The 17,829-nt window shown below is 67.4% G+C and overlaps 1 protein-coding gene across 1 annotated transcript; it reads left to right on the forward strand.

Annotated features, from left to right (window-relative positions):
* Positions 1-743: 743 nt before the first annotated feature.
* On the forward strand, positions 744-15,970 carry LOC309604319 (synaptotagmin-3-like; the record flags this gene model as incomplete). Its single annotated transcript, XM_082339266.1, has 7 exons — positions 744-843; positions 2,356-2,860; positions 8,801-8,921; positions 9,974-10,145; positions 12,106-12,235; positions 13,772-13,854; positions 15,827-15,970. Coding segments are annotated over 6 exons (1,106 nt in total), but the record flags the coding sequence as incomplete, so codon positions are not given.
* Positions 15,971-17,829: the final 1,859 nt, after the last annotated feature.

Consider the following 17,829-nt stretch of genomic DNA (forward strand, 5'->3'; position numbering starts at 1 on the left):
AGGGTGCTGAGCCCCTGGGTGGCTTTTGGGGACCCCCGGGTGGGTTTTGGGGAGCGCAGAAGGGTGGTGGGACCCCAGGTGGGTTTTGGGGACCCCGGGAAGGTGCTGGGGACCCCAGGAGGGTGCTGAGCCCCTGGGTGGGTTTGGGGACCCCCTGGGTGGGTTTGGGGACCCCAGGAGGGTGCTGAGCCCCTGGGTGGCTTTTGGGGACCCCAGGAGGGTTTAGGGGACCCCAGGAGGGTGCTGGGCCCCTGGGTGGGTTTGGGGACCCCCGGGTGGGTTTTGGGGCCCCCGGGAGGGTGCTGGGCCCCGGGTGGGTTTGGGGACCCCCCGGGTGGGTTTTGGGGCCCCCGGGAGGGTGCTGGGCCCCGGGTGGGTGCTGCGCCCCGGGTGGTTTTGGGAACCCCCCGGGTGGGTTTGGGGACCCCCCGGGAGGGTGCTGGGCCCCGGGTGGGTTTGGGGACCCCCGGGTGGCTTTTGGGGAGCGCAGAAGGGTGGTGGGACCCCAGGTGGGTTTTGGGGACCCCCAGGAGGGTTTTGGGGACCCCAGGTGGGTGCTGGGCCCCTGGGTGGCTTTTGGGGACCCCCAGGTGGGTTTAGGGGACCCCCGGAGGGTGCTGCGCCCCGGGTGGTTTTGGGGACCCCCGGGTGGGTTCGGGGCCCCCGGGAGGGTGCTGGGCCCCCGGGAGGGTGCTGGGCCCTGGGGCGCCCCCGTTCCGGGGTGCCCCTGACGCCCCCCCCAGAGGTGTCGGTCAGCCTCCTCTCCGTCATCGTCACCTTCTGCGGCATCGTCCTGCTGGGGGTCTCCCTCTTCGTCTCCTGGAAGCTCTGCTGGGTCCCCTGGCGCCATAAGGGGGGGCCCCCCCCCCGCAAGGAGCCCCCCCAGAGCGGGGGGGGCGCGGGGGGGGGCTTTGGGGACCCCCTCCCCGAGCGGGGGGAGCCGGGGGGCGAGCCCCCCCCCCGAGCGCTGCTACCTGGACATGGGGCCCTGTCCCGAGGGGGGGCCGCGGGCGCTGGGGGCCCCCCCGCTCTCGGGGCCCCCCCCGGGCCCCCCCCAGGGCCCCCCCGAGCTGGGGGGGGAGGGGGCCGGGACCCTGCCCAGCGCCCCCTCCCAGCAGCACGTGGGCGGCCCCGGCAGCAGGTGGGGGGGGGGGATGGGGGGGGTGGGGGGGATGGGGGGATGGGGGGGACATGGGGACATGGGGGGGATGGGGGGGACAGGGGGGATGGGGGGACAGGGGGGGACATGGGGGGGTGGGGGGGACAGGGGGGACATGGGGGGACGGGGGGGACAGGGGGGATGGGGGGGACGGGGGGACATGGGGGACATGGGGGGGTGACATGGGGGGGTGGGGGGGTGGGGTGACGGGGGGACGGGGGGGGACAGGGGGACGGGGGGGATGGGGGGACATGGGGACGGGGGGGTGACATGGGGACATGGGGACACAGGGGGACATGGGGGGGGACGGGGGGGGGACAGGGGGACATGGGGACACGGGACGGGGACGCTGTGGGGACCGGGATATGGGGGTGGGGGTGCCCCAGTGACCCCCCCACGTCCCCATGTGCACTGGGGGGGTCCCCAATGTCCCCATTGGGGGGGTCCCCATGCATGGGGGGGGTCCCCAATGTCCCCATGTCCCCATTGGGGGGGGTCCCCAATGTCCCCATCATGGGGGGGGTCCCCAATGTCCCCACGTCCCCATTGGGGGGGTCCCCAATGTCCCCATCATGGGGGGGGTCCCCAATGTCCCCATGTCCCCATTGGGGGGGTCCCCAATGTCCCCATCATGGGGGGGGTCCCCAATGTCCCCACGTCCCCATTGGGGGGGGTCCCCAATGTCCCCATCATGGGGGGGGTCCCCAATGTCCCCATGTCCCCATTGGGGGGGGTCCCCAATGTCCCCATCATGGGGGGGGTCCCCAATGTCCCCACGTCCCCATTGGGGGGGTCCCCAATGTCCCCATCATGGGGGGGGTCCCCAATGTCCCCACGTCCCCATTGGGGGGGGTCCCCAATGTACCCATCATGGGGGGGGTCCCCAATGTCCCCACGTCCCCATTGGGGGGGTCCCCAATGTCCCCATCATGGGGGGGGTCCCCAATGTCCCCATGTCCCCATTGGGGGGGTCCCCAATGTCCCCATCATGGGGGGGGTCCCCAATGTCCCCACGTCCCCATTGGGGGGGTCCCCAATGTCCCCATCATGGGGGGGGTCCCCAATGTCCCCAATCCCCCTCGGGGGGGGGGGGATCCCCAACTCCCCCCCCCATGGGGCTCCTTATCCATGGGGGGGGAGGGGTGGGGGGTCGCACCCCCTCCCCCAACCCCCGCTCTCCCCTCCCCCCCCCCCAGCACCCTCCTCCCGGAGGACAAAGCCGACCCCAACCCCCCCAACCTGGGCCAGATCCAACCCGAGCTCTACGGCCCCGGCGAGGGCGAAAGCTGGGGGGCGCGGGGGGGGGCCCCCCCGCCCTGCGGCCGCCTGAGCGTGGCCCTGCGCTACGCCTACGGCTCCCAGCAGCTGCTGGTGCGGGTGCTGCGCGCCCGCGACCTCCCCGCCAAGGACGCCAACGGCCTCTCCGACCCCTACGTCAAAATCTACCTCCTCCCCGACCGCAAGAAGAAATTCCAGACCAAGGTCCACCGCAAGACCCTGAACCCCGTCTTCGACGAGACCTTCAGCTTCGGGGTGCCCTTCGCCGAGCTGCCCGCCCGCCGCCTGCACTTCAGCGTCTACGACTTCGACCGCTTCTCCCGCCACGACCTGATCGGGCAGGTGGTGCTGGACAACCTGCTGGAGGCCGCCGAGCGCGGGCCCGAGCTGCCCATCTGGAGGGACATCCTGGAGGCCCGCGGGGTGAGCGCCGCGCCGCCGCGGCGGCGGCGGGGGCAAGCGCGATGCGTTTGCAGAGGCGGTTGCAGGGGAATCGGCGGCGGCGGTTGCAGGGGCGATTGCAGATGCATTTGCAGGCGGAATCGCGATGCATTTGCAGATGCGGTTGCAGGCTCATTTGCAAATGCAGTTGCAGGGGAATCGGCGGCAGCGGTTGCAGGCGGAATCGCGATGCATTTGCAGATGCGGTTGCAGGGTCATTTGCAAATGCAGTTGCAGGGGAATCGGCGGCGGCGGCGGTTGCAGGCGGAATCGCGATGCATTTGCAGCGGCAGTTGCAGGGGCAATTGCAATGCATTTGCAGGTGGAATTGCGATGCATTTCCAGATGCAGTTGCAGGGGCATTTGCAGATGCATTTGCAGGGGCATTTGCAGCGGCGGTTGCGGGGGCAATTGCAATGCATTTGCAGAGGCGGTTGCAGGGGAATTGGCAGATGCATTTGCAGGTGGAATTGCAATGCATTTCCAGATGCGGTTGCAGGTGCAATTGCAGATGCATTTGCAGGGGAATTTGCAGCGGCAGTTGCAGGGGCAATCGTGATGCATTTGCAGAGGTGGTTGCAGGGGCATTTGCAGATGCATTTGCAGGTGGAATTGCGATGCATTTGCAGATGCGGTTGCAGGTGCAATTGCAAATGCATTTGCAGGGGAATTTGCAGATGGAATCACGATGCATTTCCAGATGCAGTTGCAGGGGAATTGGCAGATGCATTTGCAGGTGGAATTGCAATGCATTTGCAGATGCGGTTGCAGGGGCAATTGCAAATGCATTTGCAGGGGAATTTGCAGCGGCGGTTGCGGGGGCAATCGCAATGGATTTGCAGATGCAGTTGCAGGGGAATCGGCAGTGGCAGTTGCAGGGGCAATCGCGATGCATTTGCAGATGCAGTTGCAGGGGAATTGGTAGATGCATTTGCAGGCGGAATTGCGATGCATTTGCAGATGCGGTTGCAGGGTCATTTGCAAATGCATTTGCAGGGGAATTTGCAGCGGCGGTTGCAGGCAGAATCGCGATGCATTTGCAGCGGCAGTTGCAGGGGCAATTGCAAATGCAGTTGCAGGGGAATCGGCGGCGGCGGTTGCAGGGGCCATTGCAGATGCATTTGCAGGCGGAATCGCGATGCATTTGCAGATGCGGTTGCAGGGTCATTTGCAAATGCATTTGCAGGGGAATTTGCAGCGGCGGTTGCAGGCAGAATCGCGATGCATTTGCAGCGGCAGTTGCAGGGGCAATTGCAAATGCAGTTGCAGGGGAATCGGCGGCGGCGGTTGCAGGGGCCATTGCAGATGCATTTGCAGGCGGAATCGCGATGCATTTGCAGATGCGGTTGCAGGGTCATTTGCAAATGCAGTTGCAGGGGAATTTGCAGCAGCAGTTGCAGGCAGAATCGCGATGCATTTGCAGATGCGGTTGCAGGGGCAATTGCAAATGCATTTGCAGGGGAATTTGCAGATGGAATCGCGATGCATTTCCAGATGCAGTTGCAGGGGAATTGGCAGATGCATTTGCAGGCGGAATTGCGATGCATTTGCAGAGGCGGTTGCAGGGTCATTTGCAAATGCATTTGCAGGGGAATTTGCAGATGCGGTTGCAGGGGCAATTGCAAATGCAGTTGCAGGGGAATCGGCGGCAGCGGTTGCAGGCGGAATCGCGATGCATTTGCAGATGCGGTTGCAGGGTCATTTGCAAATGCAGTTGCAGGGGAATCGGCGGCGGCGGCGGTTGCAGGTGGAATCGCGATGCATTTGCAGCGGCAGTTGCAGGGGCAATTGCAATGCATTTGCAGGTGGAATTGCGATGCATTTCCAGATGCAGTTGCAGGGGCATTTGCAGATGCATTTGCAGGGGCATTTGCAGCAGCGGTTGCGGGGGCAATTGCAATGCATTTGCAGAGGCGGTTGCAGGGGAATTGGCAGATGCATTTGCAGGCGGAATCACGATGCATTTGCAGATGCAGTTGCAGGGTCATTTGCAAATGCATTTGCAGGGGAATTTGCAGCGGCGATTGCGGGGGCAATTGCTATGCATTTGCAGAGGCGGTTGCAGGGGCAATTGCAATGCATTTGCAGGTGGAATTGTGATGCATTTGCAGATGCATTTCCAGATGCGGTTGCAGGGGCAATTGCAAATGCATTTGCAGGGGAATTTGCAGCGGCGGTTGCGGGGGCAATCATGATGCATTTGCAGATGCGGTTGCAAGGGCAATTGCAATGCATTTGCAGGGGAATTTGCAGATGGAAACACGATGCATTTCCAGATGCGGTTGCGGGGGCAACTGTGATGCATTTGCAGATGCAGTTGCAGGGGAATCGGCAGTGGCGGTTGCAGGGGCAATTGCGATGCATTTGCAGATGCGGTTGCAGGGTCATTTGCAGATGCATTTGCAGGTGGAATTGCAATGCATTTGCAGATGCGGTTGCAGGTGCAATTGCAAATGCATTTGCAGGGGAATTTGCAGATGGAATCGCGATGCATTTCCAGATGCAGTTGCAGGGGAATTGGCAGATGCATTTGCAGGTGGAATTGCAATGCATTTGCAGATGCGGTTGCAGGGGCAATTGCAAATGCATTTGCAGATGCGGTTGCAGGGGAATTGGCGGCGGTGGTTGCAGGCGGAATCGCGATGCATTTGCAGATGCGGTTGCAGGGTCATTTGCAAATGCATTTGCAGGGGAATTTGCAGCGGCGGTTGCAGGCGGAATCGCGATGCATTTGCAGATGCGGTTGCAGGGGAATTTGCAGATGCATTTGCAGGTGGAATTGCAATGCATTTGCAGATGCGGTTGCAGATGCATTTGCAGATGCGGTTGCAGGTGCAATTGCAAATGCATTTGCAGGGGAATTTGCAGCAGCGGTTGCGGGGGCAATCGCAATGCATTTGCAGATGCGGTTGCAGGGGAATTGACGGCAGCGGTTGCAGGCGGAATCACAATGCATTTGCAGATGCATTTGCAGGCGGAATCGCGATGCATTTGCAGATGCATTTCCAGATGCGGTTGCAGGTGCAATTGCAGATGCATTTGCAGGGGAAATTTGCAGCGGCAGTTGCAGGGGCAATTGCAGATGCATTTGCAGGCGGAATTGCGATGCATTTGCAGATGCATTTCCAGATGCGTTTGCAGGAGAATTTGCAAATGCATTTGCAGGGGAATTTGCAGATGCATTTGTAGGCGGAATTGCAATGCATTTGCAGATGCGGTTGCAGATGCAGTTGCAGATGTGGTTGCAGGGGAATTTGCAAATGCATTTGCAGGTGGAATCGCGATGCATTTGCAGATGCGTTTGCAGATGCGGTTACAGATGCGGTTGCAGAGGAATTTGCAGATGCAGTTGCAGGTGCATTTGCAGATGCATTTGCAGGGGAATTTGCAATGCATTTGCAGGCGGAATCGATGCGTTTGCAGCTCGCTTTGCAGGGGCAATTGCAGATGCAGTTGCAGGGGAATTTGCAAATGCATTTGCAGGTGGAATCGCGATGCATTTGCAGATGCATTTGCAGGGGAATTTGCAGATGCATTTGCAGGTGGGATCGCGATGCATTTGCAGATGCGGTTACAGATGCAGTTGCAGATGTGGTTGCAGGGGCATTTGCAGAGGCGGTTGCAGGAGAATTTGCAAATGCTTTTGCAGGGGAATTTGCAGATGCAGTTGCAGGTGGAATCATGATGCATTTGCAGATGCGGTTGCAGGGGCATTTGCAATGCATTTGCAGGGGAATTTGCAGATGGAGTTGCAGGGAATTTGCAAATGCAGTTGCAGGTGGGATCGCGATGCATTTGCAGCTGCGGTTGCAGGGGCGTTTGCAGCTGCGGTTGCAGGTGGAATCCCGACGCGTTTGCAGCTCTGCTTGCAGTTGTGGCTGCGGCCGTGGCTCTGGTTGTGGCTGCGGTTGTGCCTGCAGTCGCGGTTGTTGCTGCGGTTGTGGCTCCAATTGTGGCTGTGGCCGGGGGTCTGGTTGCGGTTGTGGCTGCGGTTGTGGCTGCGGTTGTGGCTGCGGTTGTGGGTCCGGTTGTGGCTGCGGCTGTGGGTCCGGTTGTTGCTCTGGTTGTGGCTGCGGTTGTGGTTGTGGCTGCGGTTGTGGTTGTTTTTCCAGTTGTGGCCGTGGCTCCGGTTGTGGCCGTGGCTCCGGTTGTTGCTCCAGTTGTGGCCGTGGCTGCGGCTGTGGCTCCAGTTGTGGCTGCAGCTGTGGCTGCGGTTGTGGCTGCGGCTGCGGTTCCGGTTGTGGCTCTGGTTGTGGCTCCGGTTGTGGCTGCGGCTGTGGTTGATGGTTGTTGCTCTAGTTGTTGCTCCAGTTGTGGCTCCGGTTGTGGCCGTGGCTCCGGTTGTGGCTCCGGTTGTGGCTCCGGCTGCGGTTCCAGCTGTGGCTGCGGCTGTGGTTGATGGTTGTTGCTCCGGCTGTGGTTCTGGTTGTGGCTCCGGCTGCGGTTCCGGTTGTGGCTCCGGTTGTGGCCGTGGCTCCGGTTGTGGCTCCGGTTGTGGCCGTGGCTGTGGTTGTGGCTCCGGTTGTGGCCGCCCCGCCCCCGCCCCGGTTCCGGGTGGTTTTGCCCCGGGTTTCAGCTCCTGGTGAGGGCCCCGCCCCTCCCCCATGGGGTTTGCCCCCCCCTCGGGACCCCTGACCCCGGTGACCCCTGACCCCGGTGACCCCTGACCCCTGTGACCCCGTGCCCCCCGGAGCCCTGTGCCCCACCCTGACCCCGACCTCGCGTCCCCTCTGCCCGCTGACCCGTGACCCCTGACCCCACCCCGTGACCCCTGACCCCACCCTCTGCCCCATCACCCCTGCCCCCGTGACCTCTGCCCCTGTGACCCCATCCCGTGACCTCTGACCCCTGACCACCGCCCTCTGTATCTGTGACCACTGCCCTCTTGATCTCTGACCCCATGACCTCTGCCCATGTGACCCCTGCCCTCTGCCCTATGACCCCCGCCCCATGACCCCTGGCCTCTGACCCCTGACCTATGACCCCTGCCCATGATCCTGTGACCCCTGCCCCGTGACCCTGTGACCCCTGCCCCGTGACCCCTGCCCCATGACCCCTGCCCCCTGCCCCGTGACCCCTGCCCCTGTGACTCTGTGACCCCGTGACCTCTGACCCCTGGTCTGTGAGCCCTGCTCTCGACCCCTGCCCCGTGACCCCTGACCCTGTGACCCCTGCCCCATGACCCCTGCCCCCTGACCTGTGACCCCTGACCCCTGCCCCGTGACCCTGTGACCCCGACCCCTGACCTGTGACCCTGTGACCCCTGCCCTGTGACCCTGTGACCCCTGCCCCCTGCCCTGTGACCCCGTGACCCCGCCTCCCTGACCCCTGACCTGTGACCCCTGACCCCTGCCCCGTGACCCTGTGACCCCGACCCCTGGTCTGTGACCCCGTGACCCCTGCCTTGTGACCCTGTGACCCCGTGACCCCTGCCCTGTGACCCCGTGACCCCTGCCCCCGTGACCTGTGCCCGCTGCCCCCTGCCCTGTGCCCCTGTGACCCCGACCCCTGACCTGTGACCCCTGCCCCATGACCCCTGCCCCCTGACCTGTGACCCCTGACCCCTGCCCCGTGACCCTGTGACCCCGACCCCTGACCTGTGACCCTGTGACCCCTGCCCTGTGACCCTGTGACCCCTGCCCCCTGCCCTGTGACCCCGTGACCCCGCCTCCCTGACCCCTGACCTGTGACCCCTGACCCCTGCCCCGTGACCCTGTGACCCCGACCCCTGGTCTGTGACCCCGTGACCCCTGCCTTGTGACCCTGTGACCCCGTGACCCCTGCCCCCGTGACCTGTGCCCGCTGCCCCCTGCCCTGTGCCCCTGTGACCCCGACCCCTGGCCTGTGACCCCTGCTCCTGCCCCGTGACCCCGTGACCCCTGACCCCTGACCCCTGACCCCTGCCCCCTGCCCCCGCCGCAGGAGAAGGCGGAGCTGGGGGAGGTGAACTTCTCGCTGTGCTACCTGCCGACGGCCGGGCGCCTGACCGTCACCGTCATCCGCGCCTCCAACCTGCGCGCCATGGACCTCACCGGCTTCTCCGGTGCGCGGGGGCGGGGCGGGGGGGGATGGGGGGGGATGGGGGGCACAGGGGGACAGTGGGGGATGGGGGGATGGGGGGACGTGGGGGGACGTGGGGACGTGGGGACACAGGGGGACATGGGGACATGGGGGGATGGGGGGACATGGGGGGATGGGGGGCACAGGGGAACATGGGGATGTGGGGGGATGGGGGGATGGGGGGACGGGGGGACACAGGGGGACATGGGGATGTGGGGGGATGGGGGGATGGGGGGACACGGGGGGACATGGGGGGATGGGGACACGGGGGGGACACGGGGACAGGGGGACTCGGGGGGGGATGTGGGATACGGGGGGATGTGGGGGGACATGGGGGGACACAGGGGACACGGGGGACGGGGGGATGGGAGGGCATGGGGACATGGGGGGACGTGGGGGGATGGGGACACGGGGGGACACGGGGACGTGGGGGGATGGGGGGATGGGGGGATAGGGGGCACAGGGGGACGTGGGGGAATGGGGGCGTGAAGGGATGGGGGGGCATGGGGGGATGTGGGGGGATGAGGGGACGTGGGGGGATGGGGGGACAGGGACATGGGGGGGAGATGGGGAGGAGATGGGGGCAGGGGGACATGGGAGGTGTTGGGGTGCCATGGGGTGGCCGTGGGTCACCGTGGGGCTCTGTGGGTGGCTGTGGGGTGCCATGGGGTGGCCGTGGGGCTCTGTGGGTGGTTGTGGGGTGCCATGGGGTGCTGTGGGGTGGCCGTGGGGCTCTGTGGGTGGCTGTGGGGTGCCGTGGGGTGGCCGTGGGGCTCTGTGGGTCACCGTGGGGTGGCTGTGGGTCACCGTGGGGTGGCCGTGGGGTGGCCGTGGGTCACCGTGGGGCTCTGTGGGTGGCTGTGGGGCTCTGTGGGGTGGCCGTGGGGCTCTATGGAGTGGCCATGGGTCACCGTGGGGTGGCCGTGGGTCACCGTGGGGCTCTGTGGGTGGCCGTGGGGTGCCGTGGGGTGGCCGTGGGGCTCTGTGGGTGGCCGTGGGTCACCGTGGGGCGCCCTGGCCCCCCGCCACGCCCAGACCCCTACGTCAAGGCCTCGCTGATGGCGGAGGGCCGGCGGCTGAAGAAGCGCAAGACCTCCATCAAGAAGAACACGCTCAACCCCAGCTACAACGAGGCCCTGGTCTTCGACGTGCCGCACGAGAGCGTGCACCACGTCAGCCTCACCATCGCCGTCGTCGACTACGACTGGTCCGTACTGGGGGGCACTGGGGGGCTGGGGCATAGCCGTGGGGCTGGGGCGTAGCCATGGGGCTGGGGGGAGGGGGGTTGGGGGGGGGGATGGGGCGTAGCCGTGGGGCTGGGGGAGTCCTGGTGCGAGGGGCGGCGCACGAGGGCGTGCGGTGGGGGGGGGGCGGCTGTTGTTGGGGGGCTGGGTGCTGTTTGGGGGGGGCACGGGGGGGATTTGGGGTCCCTGGGTGCCCTTGGTGGGGGAGGGGAGGGTTTTGGGGTCCCTGGGTGCCCTCGGTGGGGGGGAGGGGGAGTTTTGGGGTCCCTGGGTGCTCTCGGTGGGGGGGGTTGGGGTCCCTGGGTGCCCTAAATGGGGGAGGGGAGGGTTTTGGCGTCCCTGGGTGCCCTCAGTGTGGGGGGGGTTGGGGTCCCTGGGTGCCCTCGGTGGGGGAGGGGAGGGTTTTGGGGTCCCTGGGTGCCCTCAGTGGGGGGGAGGGGAGGTTTTGGGGTCCCTGGGTGCTCTCGGTGGGGGGGGGTTGGGGTCCCTGGGTGCTCTCGGTGGTGGGGGGAGGGGGTATTTGGGGTGCCTGGGTGCCTGGGTCCCATTTTGGGGGCACACGGGGAGGATTTGGGGTCCCTGGGTGCCCTCGGTGGGGGGGGGAGGGGGGGGTTGGGGTCCCTGGGTCTCCTTGGGGGGCACGGGGAGCATTTTGGGGTGCCCAAATGTTGGGGTCCCTGGGTGCCGGGGTCCCCTTGGGGGGTGGGGGGTATTTGGGGTCCCTGCCCCCATGGGGGGGGGTATTGGGGGTCCCTGGGTCCCTTTGGGGGAGCATTGGGGGTCCCTGCCCCCATGGGTGGGGGGCATTTGGGGTCTCTGGGTCCCTTTGGGGGGGTTTGGGGTCCCTGCCCCCATGGGGGGGGGGGTATTTGGGGTCCCTGCCCCCATGGGGGGGGGTATTGGGGGTCCCTGCCCCCTGGGGGGTGTTTGGGGTCCCTGGCCCCAGGGGGGTGCATTGGGGTCCCTGCCCCCATGGGTGGGGGGGCATTGGGGTCCCTGCCCCCCTGGGCGGGGGGGCATTGGGGGGTCCCTGCCCCCGGGGTGCATTGGGGTCCCTGCCCCCCTGGGCGGGGGGGCTCGGGGGGTCCCTGCCCCCCTGAGCGGGGGTGCATTGGGGGGTCCCTGCCCCCCTGGGCGGGGGGGCTCGGGGGGGTCCCTGCCCCCCTGGGGTGCATTGGGGGGTCCCTGCCCCCCTGGGTGGGGGGGCTCAGGGGGTCCCTGCCCCCCTGGGGTGCATTGGGGTCCCTGCCCCCATGGGTGGGGGTGCCTGGGGTCCCTGCCCCCATGGGGTGCATTGGGGTCCCTGCCCCCCTGGGTGGGGGGGCATTGGGGGGTCCCTGCCCCCATGGGTGGGGGGGCATTGGGGTCCCTGCCCCCCTGGGCGGGGGGGCTCGGGGGGGTCCCTGCCCCCGGGGTGCATTGGGGTCCCTGCCCCCCTGGGCGGGGGGGCATTGGGGGGTCCCTGCCCCCCTGGGTGGGGGGGCTCGGGGGGTCCCTGCCCCCCTGGGGTGCATTGGGGGTCCCTGCCCCCCTGGGTGGGGGGGCTCGGGGGTCCCTGCCCCCCTGGGGTGCATTGGGGGGTCCCTGCCCCCCGGGCGGGGGGGCTCGGGGGGTCCCTGCCCCCCTGGGGTGCATTGGGGGTCCCTGCCCCCCTGGGTGGGGGGGCTCGGGGGTCCCTGCCCCCCTGGGGTGCATTGGGGGGTCCCTGCCCCCCGGGCGGGGGGGCTCGGGGGTCCCTGCCCCCCTGGGGTGCATTGGGGTCCCTGCCCCCCTGGGCGGGGGGGCTCGGGGGGTCCCTGCCCCCCTGGGGTGCATTGGGGTCCCCGCCCCCCTGGGCGGGGGGGCATTGGGGGGTCCCTGCCCCCCGGGCGGGGGGGCTCGGGGGTCCCCGCCCGCCGGTGCCAGGGCGCGGTGTCCCCGCAGCATCGGGCACAACGAGGTGATCGGGCTGTGCCGGGTGGGCAGCGACGCCGAGGGCCCGGGCCGGGAGCACTGGGCCCAGATGCTGGCCAACCCCCGCAAGCCCATCGAGCACTGGCACACGCTGGTCGAGGTGAGCGGCCCCCGCCCGCGGGGCACCCCCCACCCGCGGGGCACCCACAGCACCCCCCAGCGCCCATAGGACCCCCCAGCACCCACGGGGCGCCCACAGCACCCATGGGGCACCCACAGCACCCCCCAGCGCCCATAGGACCCCCCAGCACCCACGGGGCACCCCCCCGCCCACGGGGCACCCCCCACCCGCGGGGCACCCACAGCACCCCCCAGCGCCCACAGGGCACCCCAGCACCCACGGGGCACCCCCCCACCCACGGGGCACCCACAGCACCCCCCAGCGCCCATAGGACCCCCCAGCACCCACGGGGCACCCACAGCACCCACAGGCCTCCCCCACCCACGAGGCACCCACAGGACCCCCCCAGTACCTGTAAGACCCCCCAGCACCCATGGGGCACCCACAGCACCCCCCGGCTCCTATAGGACCCCCCACACCCATGGGGCACCCACAGGACCCCCAGCACTTATAGGACCCCCCAGCACCCACAGCACCCCCCAGCGCCCATAGGACCCCCCAGCACCCATGGGGCTCCCCCAGCACCCACAGGCCTCCCCCACCCACAGGGCACCCACAGGACCCCCCCAGTACCTGTAGGACCCCCCACACCCACGGGGCACCCCCAGCACCCATGGAGCTCCCATGCACTCGTGCAAGGGTCCTTGTGCAATCGTGCCCCGTGTGAGTGTCCCCATGCGAGCGTCCCCGTGCGAGGCCCCGTGCGAGTGAGCCCTGTGTAGGGGTCCCCGTGCGAGGGTCCCTGTGCGAGGGTCCCCGTGCAAGGCCCTGTGCAAGGCCCCGTGCGAGTGTGCCCTGTGCAAGTGTCCCCGTGTGAGCGTCCCCGTGCAAGAGTCCCCGTGCGAGCGTCCCTGTGTGAGGGTCCCCATGCAAGGCCCCGTGCAAGGGTCCCTGTGCGAGAGTCCCCGTGCGAGCGTCCCCGTGCGAGGCCCCGTGCGAGGCCCCGTGCGAGTGAGCCCTGTGTAGGGGTCCCCGTGCGAGGGTCCCTGTGCGAGGGTCCCCGTGCAAGGCCCCGTGCAAGTGTCCCCGTGCGAGCGTCCCTGTGCGAGGGTCCCCATGCAAGGCCCCGTGCAAGGGTCCCTGTGCGAGAGTCCCCGTGCGAGGCCCCGTGTGAGGCCCCGTGCAAGGCCCTGTGTGAGAGTCCCCGTGCGAGGCCCCGTGCAATGTCCCCGTGCAAGGCCCCGTGCGAGGCCCCGTGCGAGTGTCCCCGTGCAAGAGTCCCTGTGCAAGCATCCCTGTGCGAGAGTCCCCATGCGAGGGTCCCCATGCGAGGGTCCCCGTGCGAGGCCCCGTGCAAGCGTCCACGTGCGAGGCCCCGTGCGAGGCCCCGTGCAAGGGTCCCCGTGTGTGAGTCCCCGTGCGAGCGTCCCCGTGCGAGGGTCCCCGTGCGAGGCCCCGTGCAAGGGTCCCCGTGTGTGAGTCCCCGTGCGAGCGTCCCCGTGCGAGGGTCCCCGTGCGAGGCCCCGTGCAAGGGTCCCCGTGTGCGAGGCCCCGTGCGAGCGTCCCCGTGCGCAGGAGAAGGCGCTGGGGCTGGCGGCCAAGGGGTCGGCGCGGGACAAACCCGGCGTCGTGGTGGAGCCCGTCGGCGACTGAGCCCAGTGAGCCGGCACTGGGGGCACTGGGAGGGACTGGGAGCTCTGCGGGAGGCACTGGGAGGGACTGGGAGCTGTGTGGGAGGCACTGGGAGGGACTGGGAGCTTCATTGGGGGCACTGGGAGGGCCTGGGAGCTGTGTGGGAGGCACTGGGGGTGACTGGGAGGCACTGGGAGCTGCATTGGGAGCACTGGGAGGGACTGGGAGTTGCAATGGGGGCACTGGAAGGGACAGGGAGCTGTGTGGGAGACACTGGGGGTGACTGGGAGGCACTGGGAGTGACTGGGAGGCACTGGGAGCTGCGTTGGGAGCACTGGGAGGGACTGGGATCCGCACTGGGGGCACTGGGAGGGACTAGGGGGGACTGGGAGCTGAGTGGGGGGCACTGGGAGGCACTGGGAGGCTCTGGAGGGGGACTGGGAGCTGTACTGAGGGAACTGGGAGCTGGGTGAGAGGCACTGGGGGGCACTGGAAGGGACTGGGAGCTGGGTGAGAGGCACTGGGGGGGACTGGGAAGCACTGGGGGGACTGGGAGCTGGGGGGGGCACTGGGAGCTGTACTGGGGGGACTCGGAGGCACTGGGAGACACTGGGGGGCACTGGGAAGGACTGGGAGCTGCATGGAGAGCACTGGGAGGGACTGGGAGCTGCACTAGAAGGGACTAGGAGGCACTGGGAATGCACTGGGAGGGACTGGGAGATGCATGGGAGTCACTGGGAGCTGGACTGGGGGAACTGGGAGGGACTGGGAGCTGTGTGGGAGTCACTGGGAGGCACTGGGAGCTGCACTGGAAGGGACTGGGAGGGACTGGGAGCTGCACGGGGGCACTGGGAGTGCTCTGGGGGACACTGGGAGATGCATTGGGAGCACTGGATTTGACTGGGAGTGGCACTGGGAGGAACTGGGGGCACTGGGGCCTGCATTAGGAGCTCTGGGAGGGTACTGGGAGGCACTGGGAGCTACATGGGGGGCACTGGGTGGCACTGGGAGGACTCTGGGAGATGTATTGGGGGCACTGGGGGGCACTGGGAGAGACTGGGAGGCACTGGGAGCTGCATGGGGGGACCCAGACCATACTGGGGTGGCACTTTATCAGACTGGGAGGGCACTTTACCATACTGGGGGGGTACTGGGCCATACTGGGGGGGCACTTTACCGTACTGGGAGGGCACTTTACCATACTGGGGGACACTGGGCCGTATTGGTGGGGCACATTACCATACTGGTGGATACTGGGCCATCCTGGGGGGGCACTTTACCATACTGGGAGGTCACTTTACCGTACTGGTGGGGCACATTACCATACTGGTGGATACTGGGCCATACTGGGAGGTCACTTTACCATACTGGTGGGGCACATTACCATACTGGTGGATACTGGGCCATACTGGGTGGGCACTTTACCATACTGGTGGGGCACATTACCATACTGGTGGATACTGGGCCATACTGGGTGGGCACTTTACCATACTGGTGGAGCACATTACCATACTGGTGGATACTGGGCCATACTGGGTGGGCACTTTACCATACTGGTGGGGCACATTACCATACTGGTGGGGCACATTACCATACTGGTGCATACTGGGCCATACTGGGGGGGCACTTTACAATTGGGGGGGGCACTTTACCATACTGGGGGGCACTGGGCCATACTGGGGGGGGCACTTTACCATACTGGTGGATACTGGGCCATACTGGGGGGGCACTTTACCATACTGGTGGATACTGGGCCATACTGGGGGGGCACTTTACCATTCTGGGGGGGCACTGGGCCATACTGGGAGGGCGCTGGGTCATTCTGGGGGGCACTATACCATACTGGGAGGTCACTTAACCATACTGGTGGGGCACATTACCATACTGGTGGATACTGGGCCATCGTGGGGGGGCAGTCACCATTCGGGGGGGGGCACTGGGCCATACTGGGAGGGCGCTGGGCCATACTGGGAGGGCGCTGACCCCTCTCTCCCGCAGGCGGTGGGGCCGGAGGCGCCGGCCCGGCCGGGGGGGCCCCGACCCGAAGCCATAGGGACCCCCGGGGCCCCCCCCGGGCCCCCGACCTGGACGCCAAGGGGGGGCCCGGCCCCCCCCCACTGTGAACCCGGGGCGGGGGGGGAGGGGGGGCCCCCCGCAGCCCCCCACCCCCCACCCCCGATGTGTTCGTATGTGGGGGGGCCCCCAAAAGGGACCCCGGCCCCCCCGCCCCCCCCTTGTGTCACGTGTTTGTAGATGGGGGGGGCCCAGCCCCCCCCCCCCGGTGCCCCCCCCCCCCCCCGTGTGTGTCCATGGGCCCCTCCCCCCCGTGTATGTTTGTGGGGACCCCCCAAGCCCCCGGGTCCCCCCCCCCGGGTCCCCCCCGTCCCCGTGTCCCCGTGTCTGCGTGTGGGGGCGGGGGGGCCCCAGAAGCCATAGAGCCCCCAATAAACCCCCCCAGGAGCCGCCCGCGCCTGCCTGCGCCGGGGGACACGGGGACACGGGGGGACACGGGGGCGTGGGGACGTGGGGATGTGGGGATGGGACACGGGGACACGGGGGGACACGGGGATGTGGGGACACGGGGGGACACGGGGGGGGACACGGGGATGTGGGGACACGGGGGGACACGGGGGGACACGGGGACGTGGGGACACAGGGACGGGGGGACATGGGGATGTGGGGACACGGGGACACGGGGATGGGACACGGAGATGGGACACGGGGACGTGGGGACACGGGGGGACACGGGGGGACATGGGGGCATGGGGATGTGGGGATGGGACGTGGGGACGTGGGGACACGGGGACACGGGGATGGGACATGGGGACACGGGGGGACACGGGGACGTGGGGACACGGGGACGGGGGGACATGGGGATGTGGGGACACGGGGACATGGGGATGGGACACGGAGATGGGACACGGGGACGTGGGGACATGGGGATGGGACATGGGGACACGGGGACACGGGGATGGGATGTGGGGACATGGGGACACGGGGACACGGGGACACGGGGATGGGACACAGAGATGGGACATGGGGATGGGACACGGGGACGTGGGGACACGGGGGCATAGGGATGGGACACGGGGATGGGATGCGGAGATGGGACATGGGGACGTGGGGACACGGGGATGGGACATGGGGACGTGGGGATGGGACACAGGGATGGGACGTGGGGACATGGGACATGGGGACGGGACACAGGGACACAGGGATGGGACAGGGGGACGTGGGGACATGGGGACGTGGGGATGGGACATGGGGACATGTGGCCACGGCGACACGGGGACACAGGGACACGGGGATGGGTCGTGGGGACGTGGGGACGTGGGGCTGGGGATGTGGGGACACAAGGACACGAGGACATGGGGACACGAGGATGTGGGGACACGGGGACATGGGGACACAGGGACAAGGGGATGGGACATGGGGACAGGAGGATGGGACACGGGGATATGGGGACACGGGGACGTGGGGATGTGGGGACACGGGGACACGGAGTGGGGACACGGGGACGTGGGGATGGAAGATGGGGGGACACGGGGACACTGAGATGGGACAGGGGGACAGGGGGACAGGGGGACAAGGGGACGTGGGGAGGGGACATAGGGATGGGGGGAGACAGGGATGGGAGATGGGGACATGGGGACACGGGGATGGGACAGAGGGACGTACGGATGGGGGGACATGAGGACATGGGGACACGGAGATTGGGGGACACGGGGAGGGGACGTGGGGACGTGGGGACACGGAGATGGGACATGGGGACACTGGGATGGGGGGACACGGGGACATGGGGACACGGGGACACGGGGACACTGGGATGGGGCGACACGGGGACACGGGGACACGGGGACATGGGGACACTGGGATGGGGGGACACGGGGACATGGGGACACGGGGACATGGGGACACTGGGATGGGGGGACACGGGGACATGGGGACATGGGGACACGGGGGCCGTGGGGACACGACAGGGGGATGTGGGGACACACATG

The sequence above is a fragment of the Platalea leucorodia genome, assembly GCF_965183815.1.
Source record: "Platalea leucorodia genome assembly, contig: HAP1_HAP1_SCAFFOLD_639, whole genome shotgun sequence".
In the NCBI taxonomy this organism is placed as follows: domain Eukaryota; kingdom Metazoa; phylum Chordata; class Aves; order Pelecaniformes; family Threskiornithidae; genus Platalea; species Platalea leucorodia.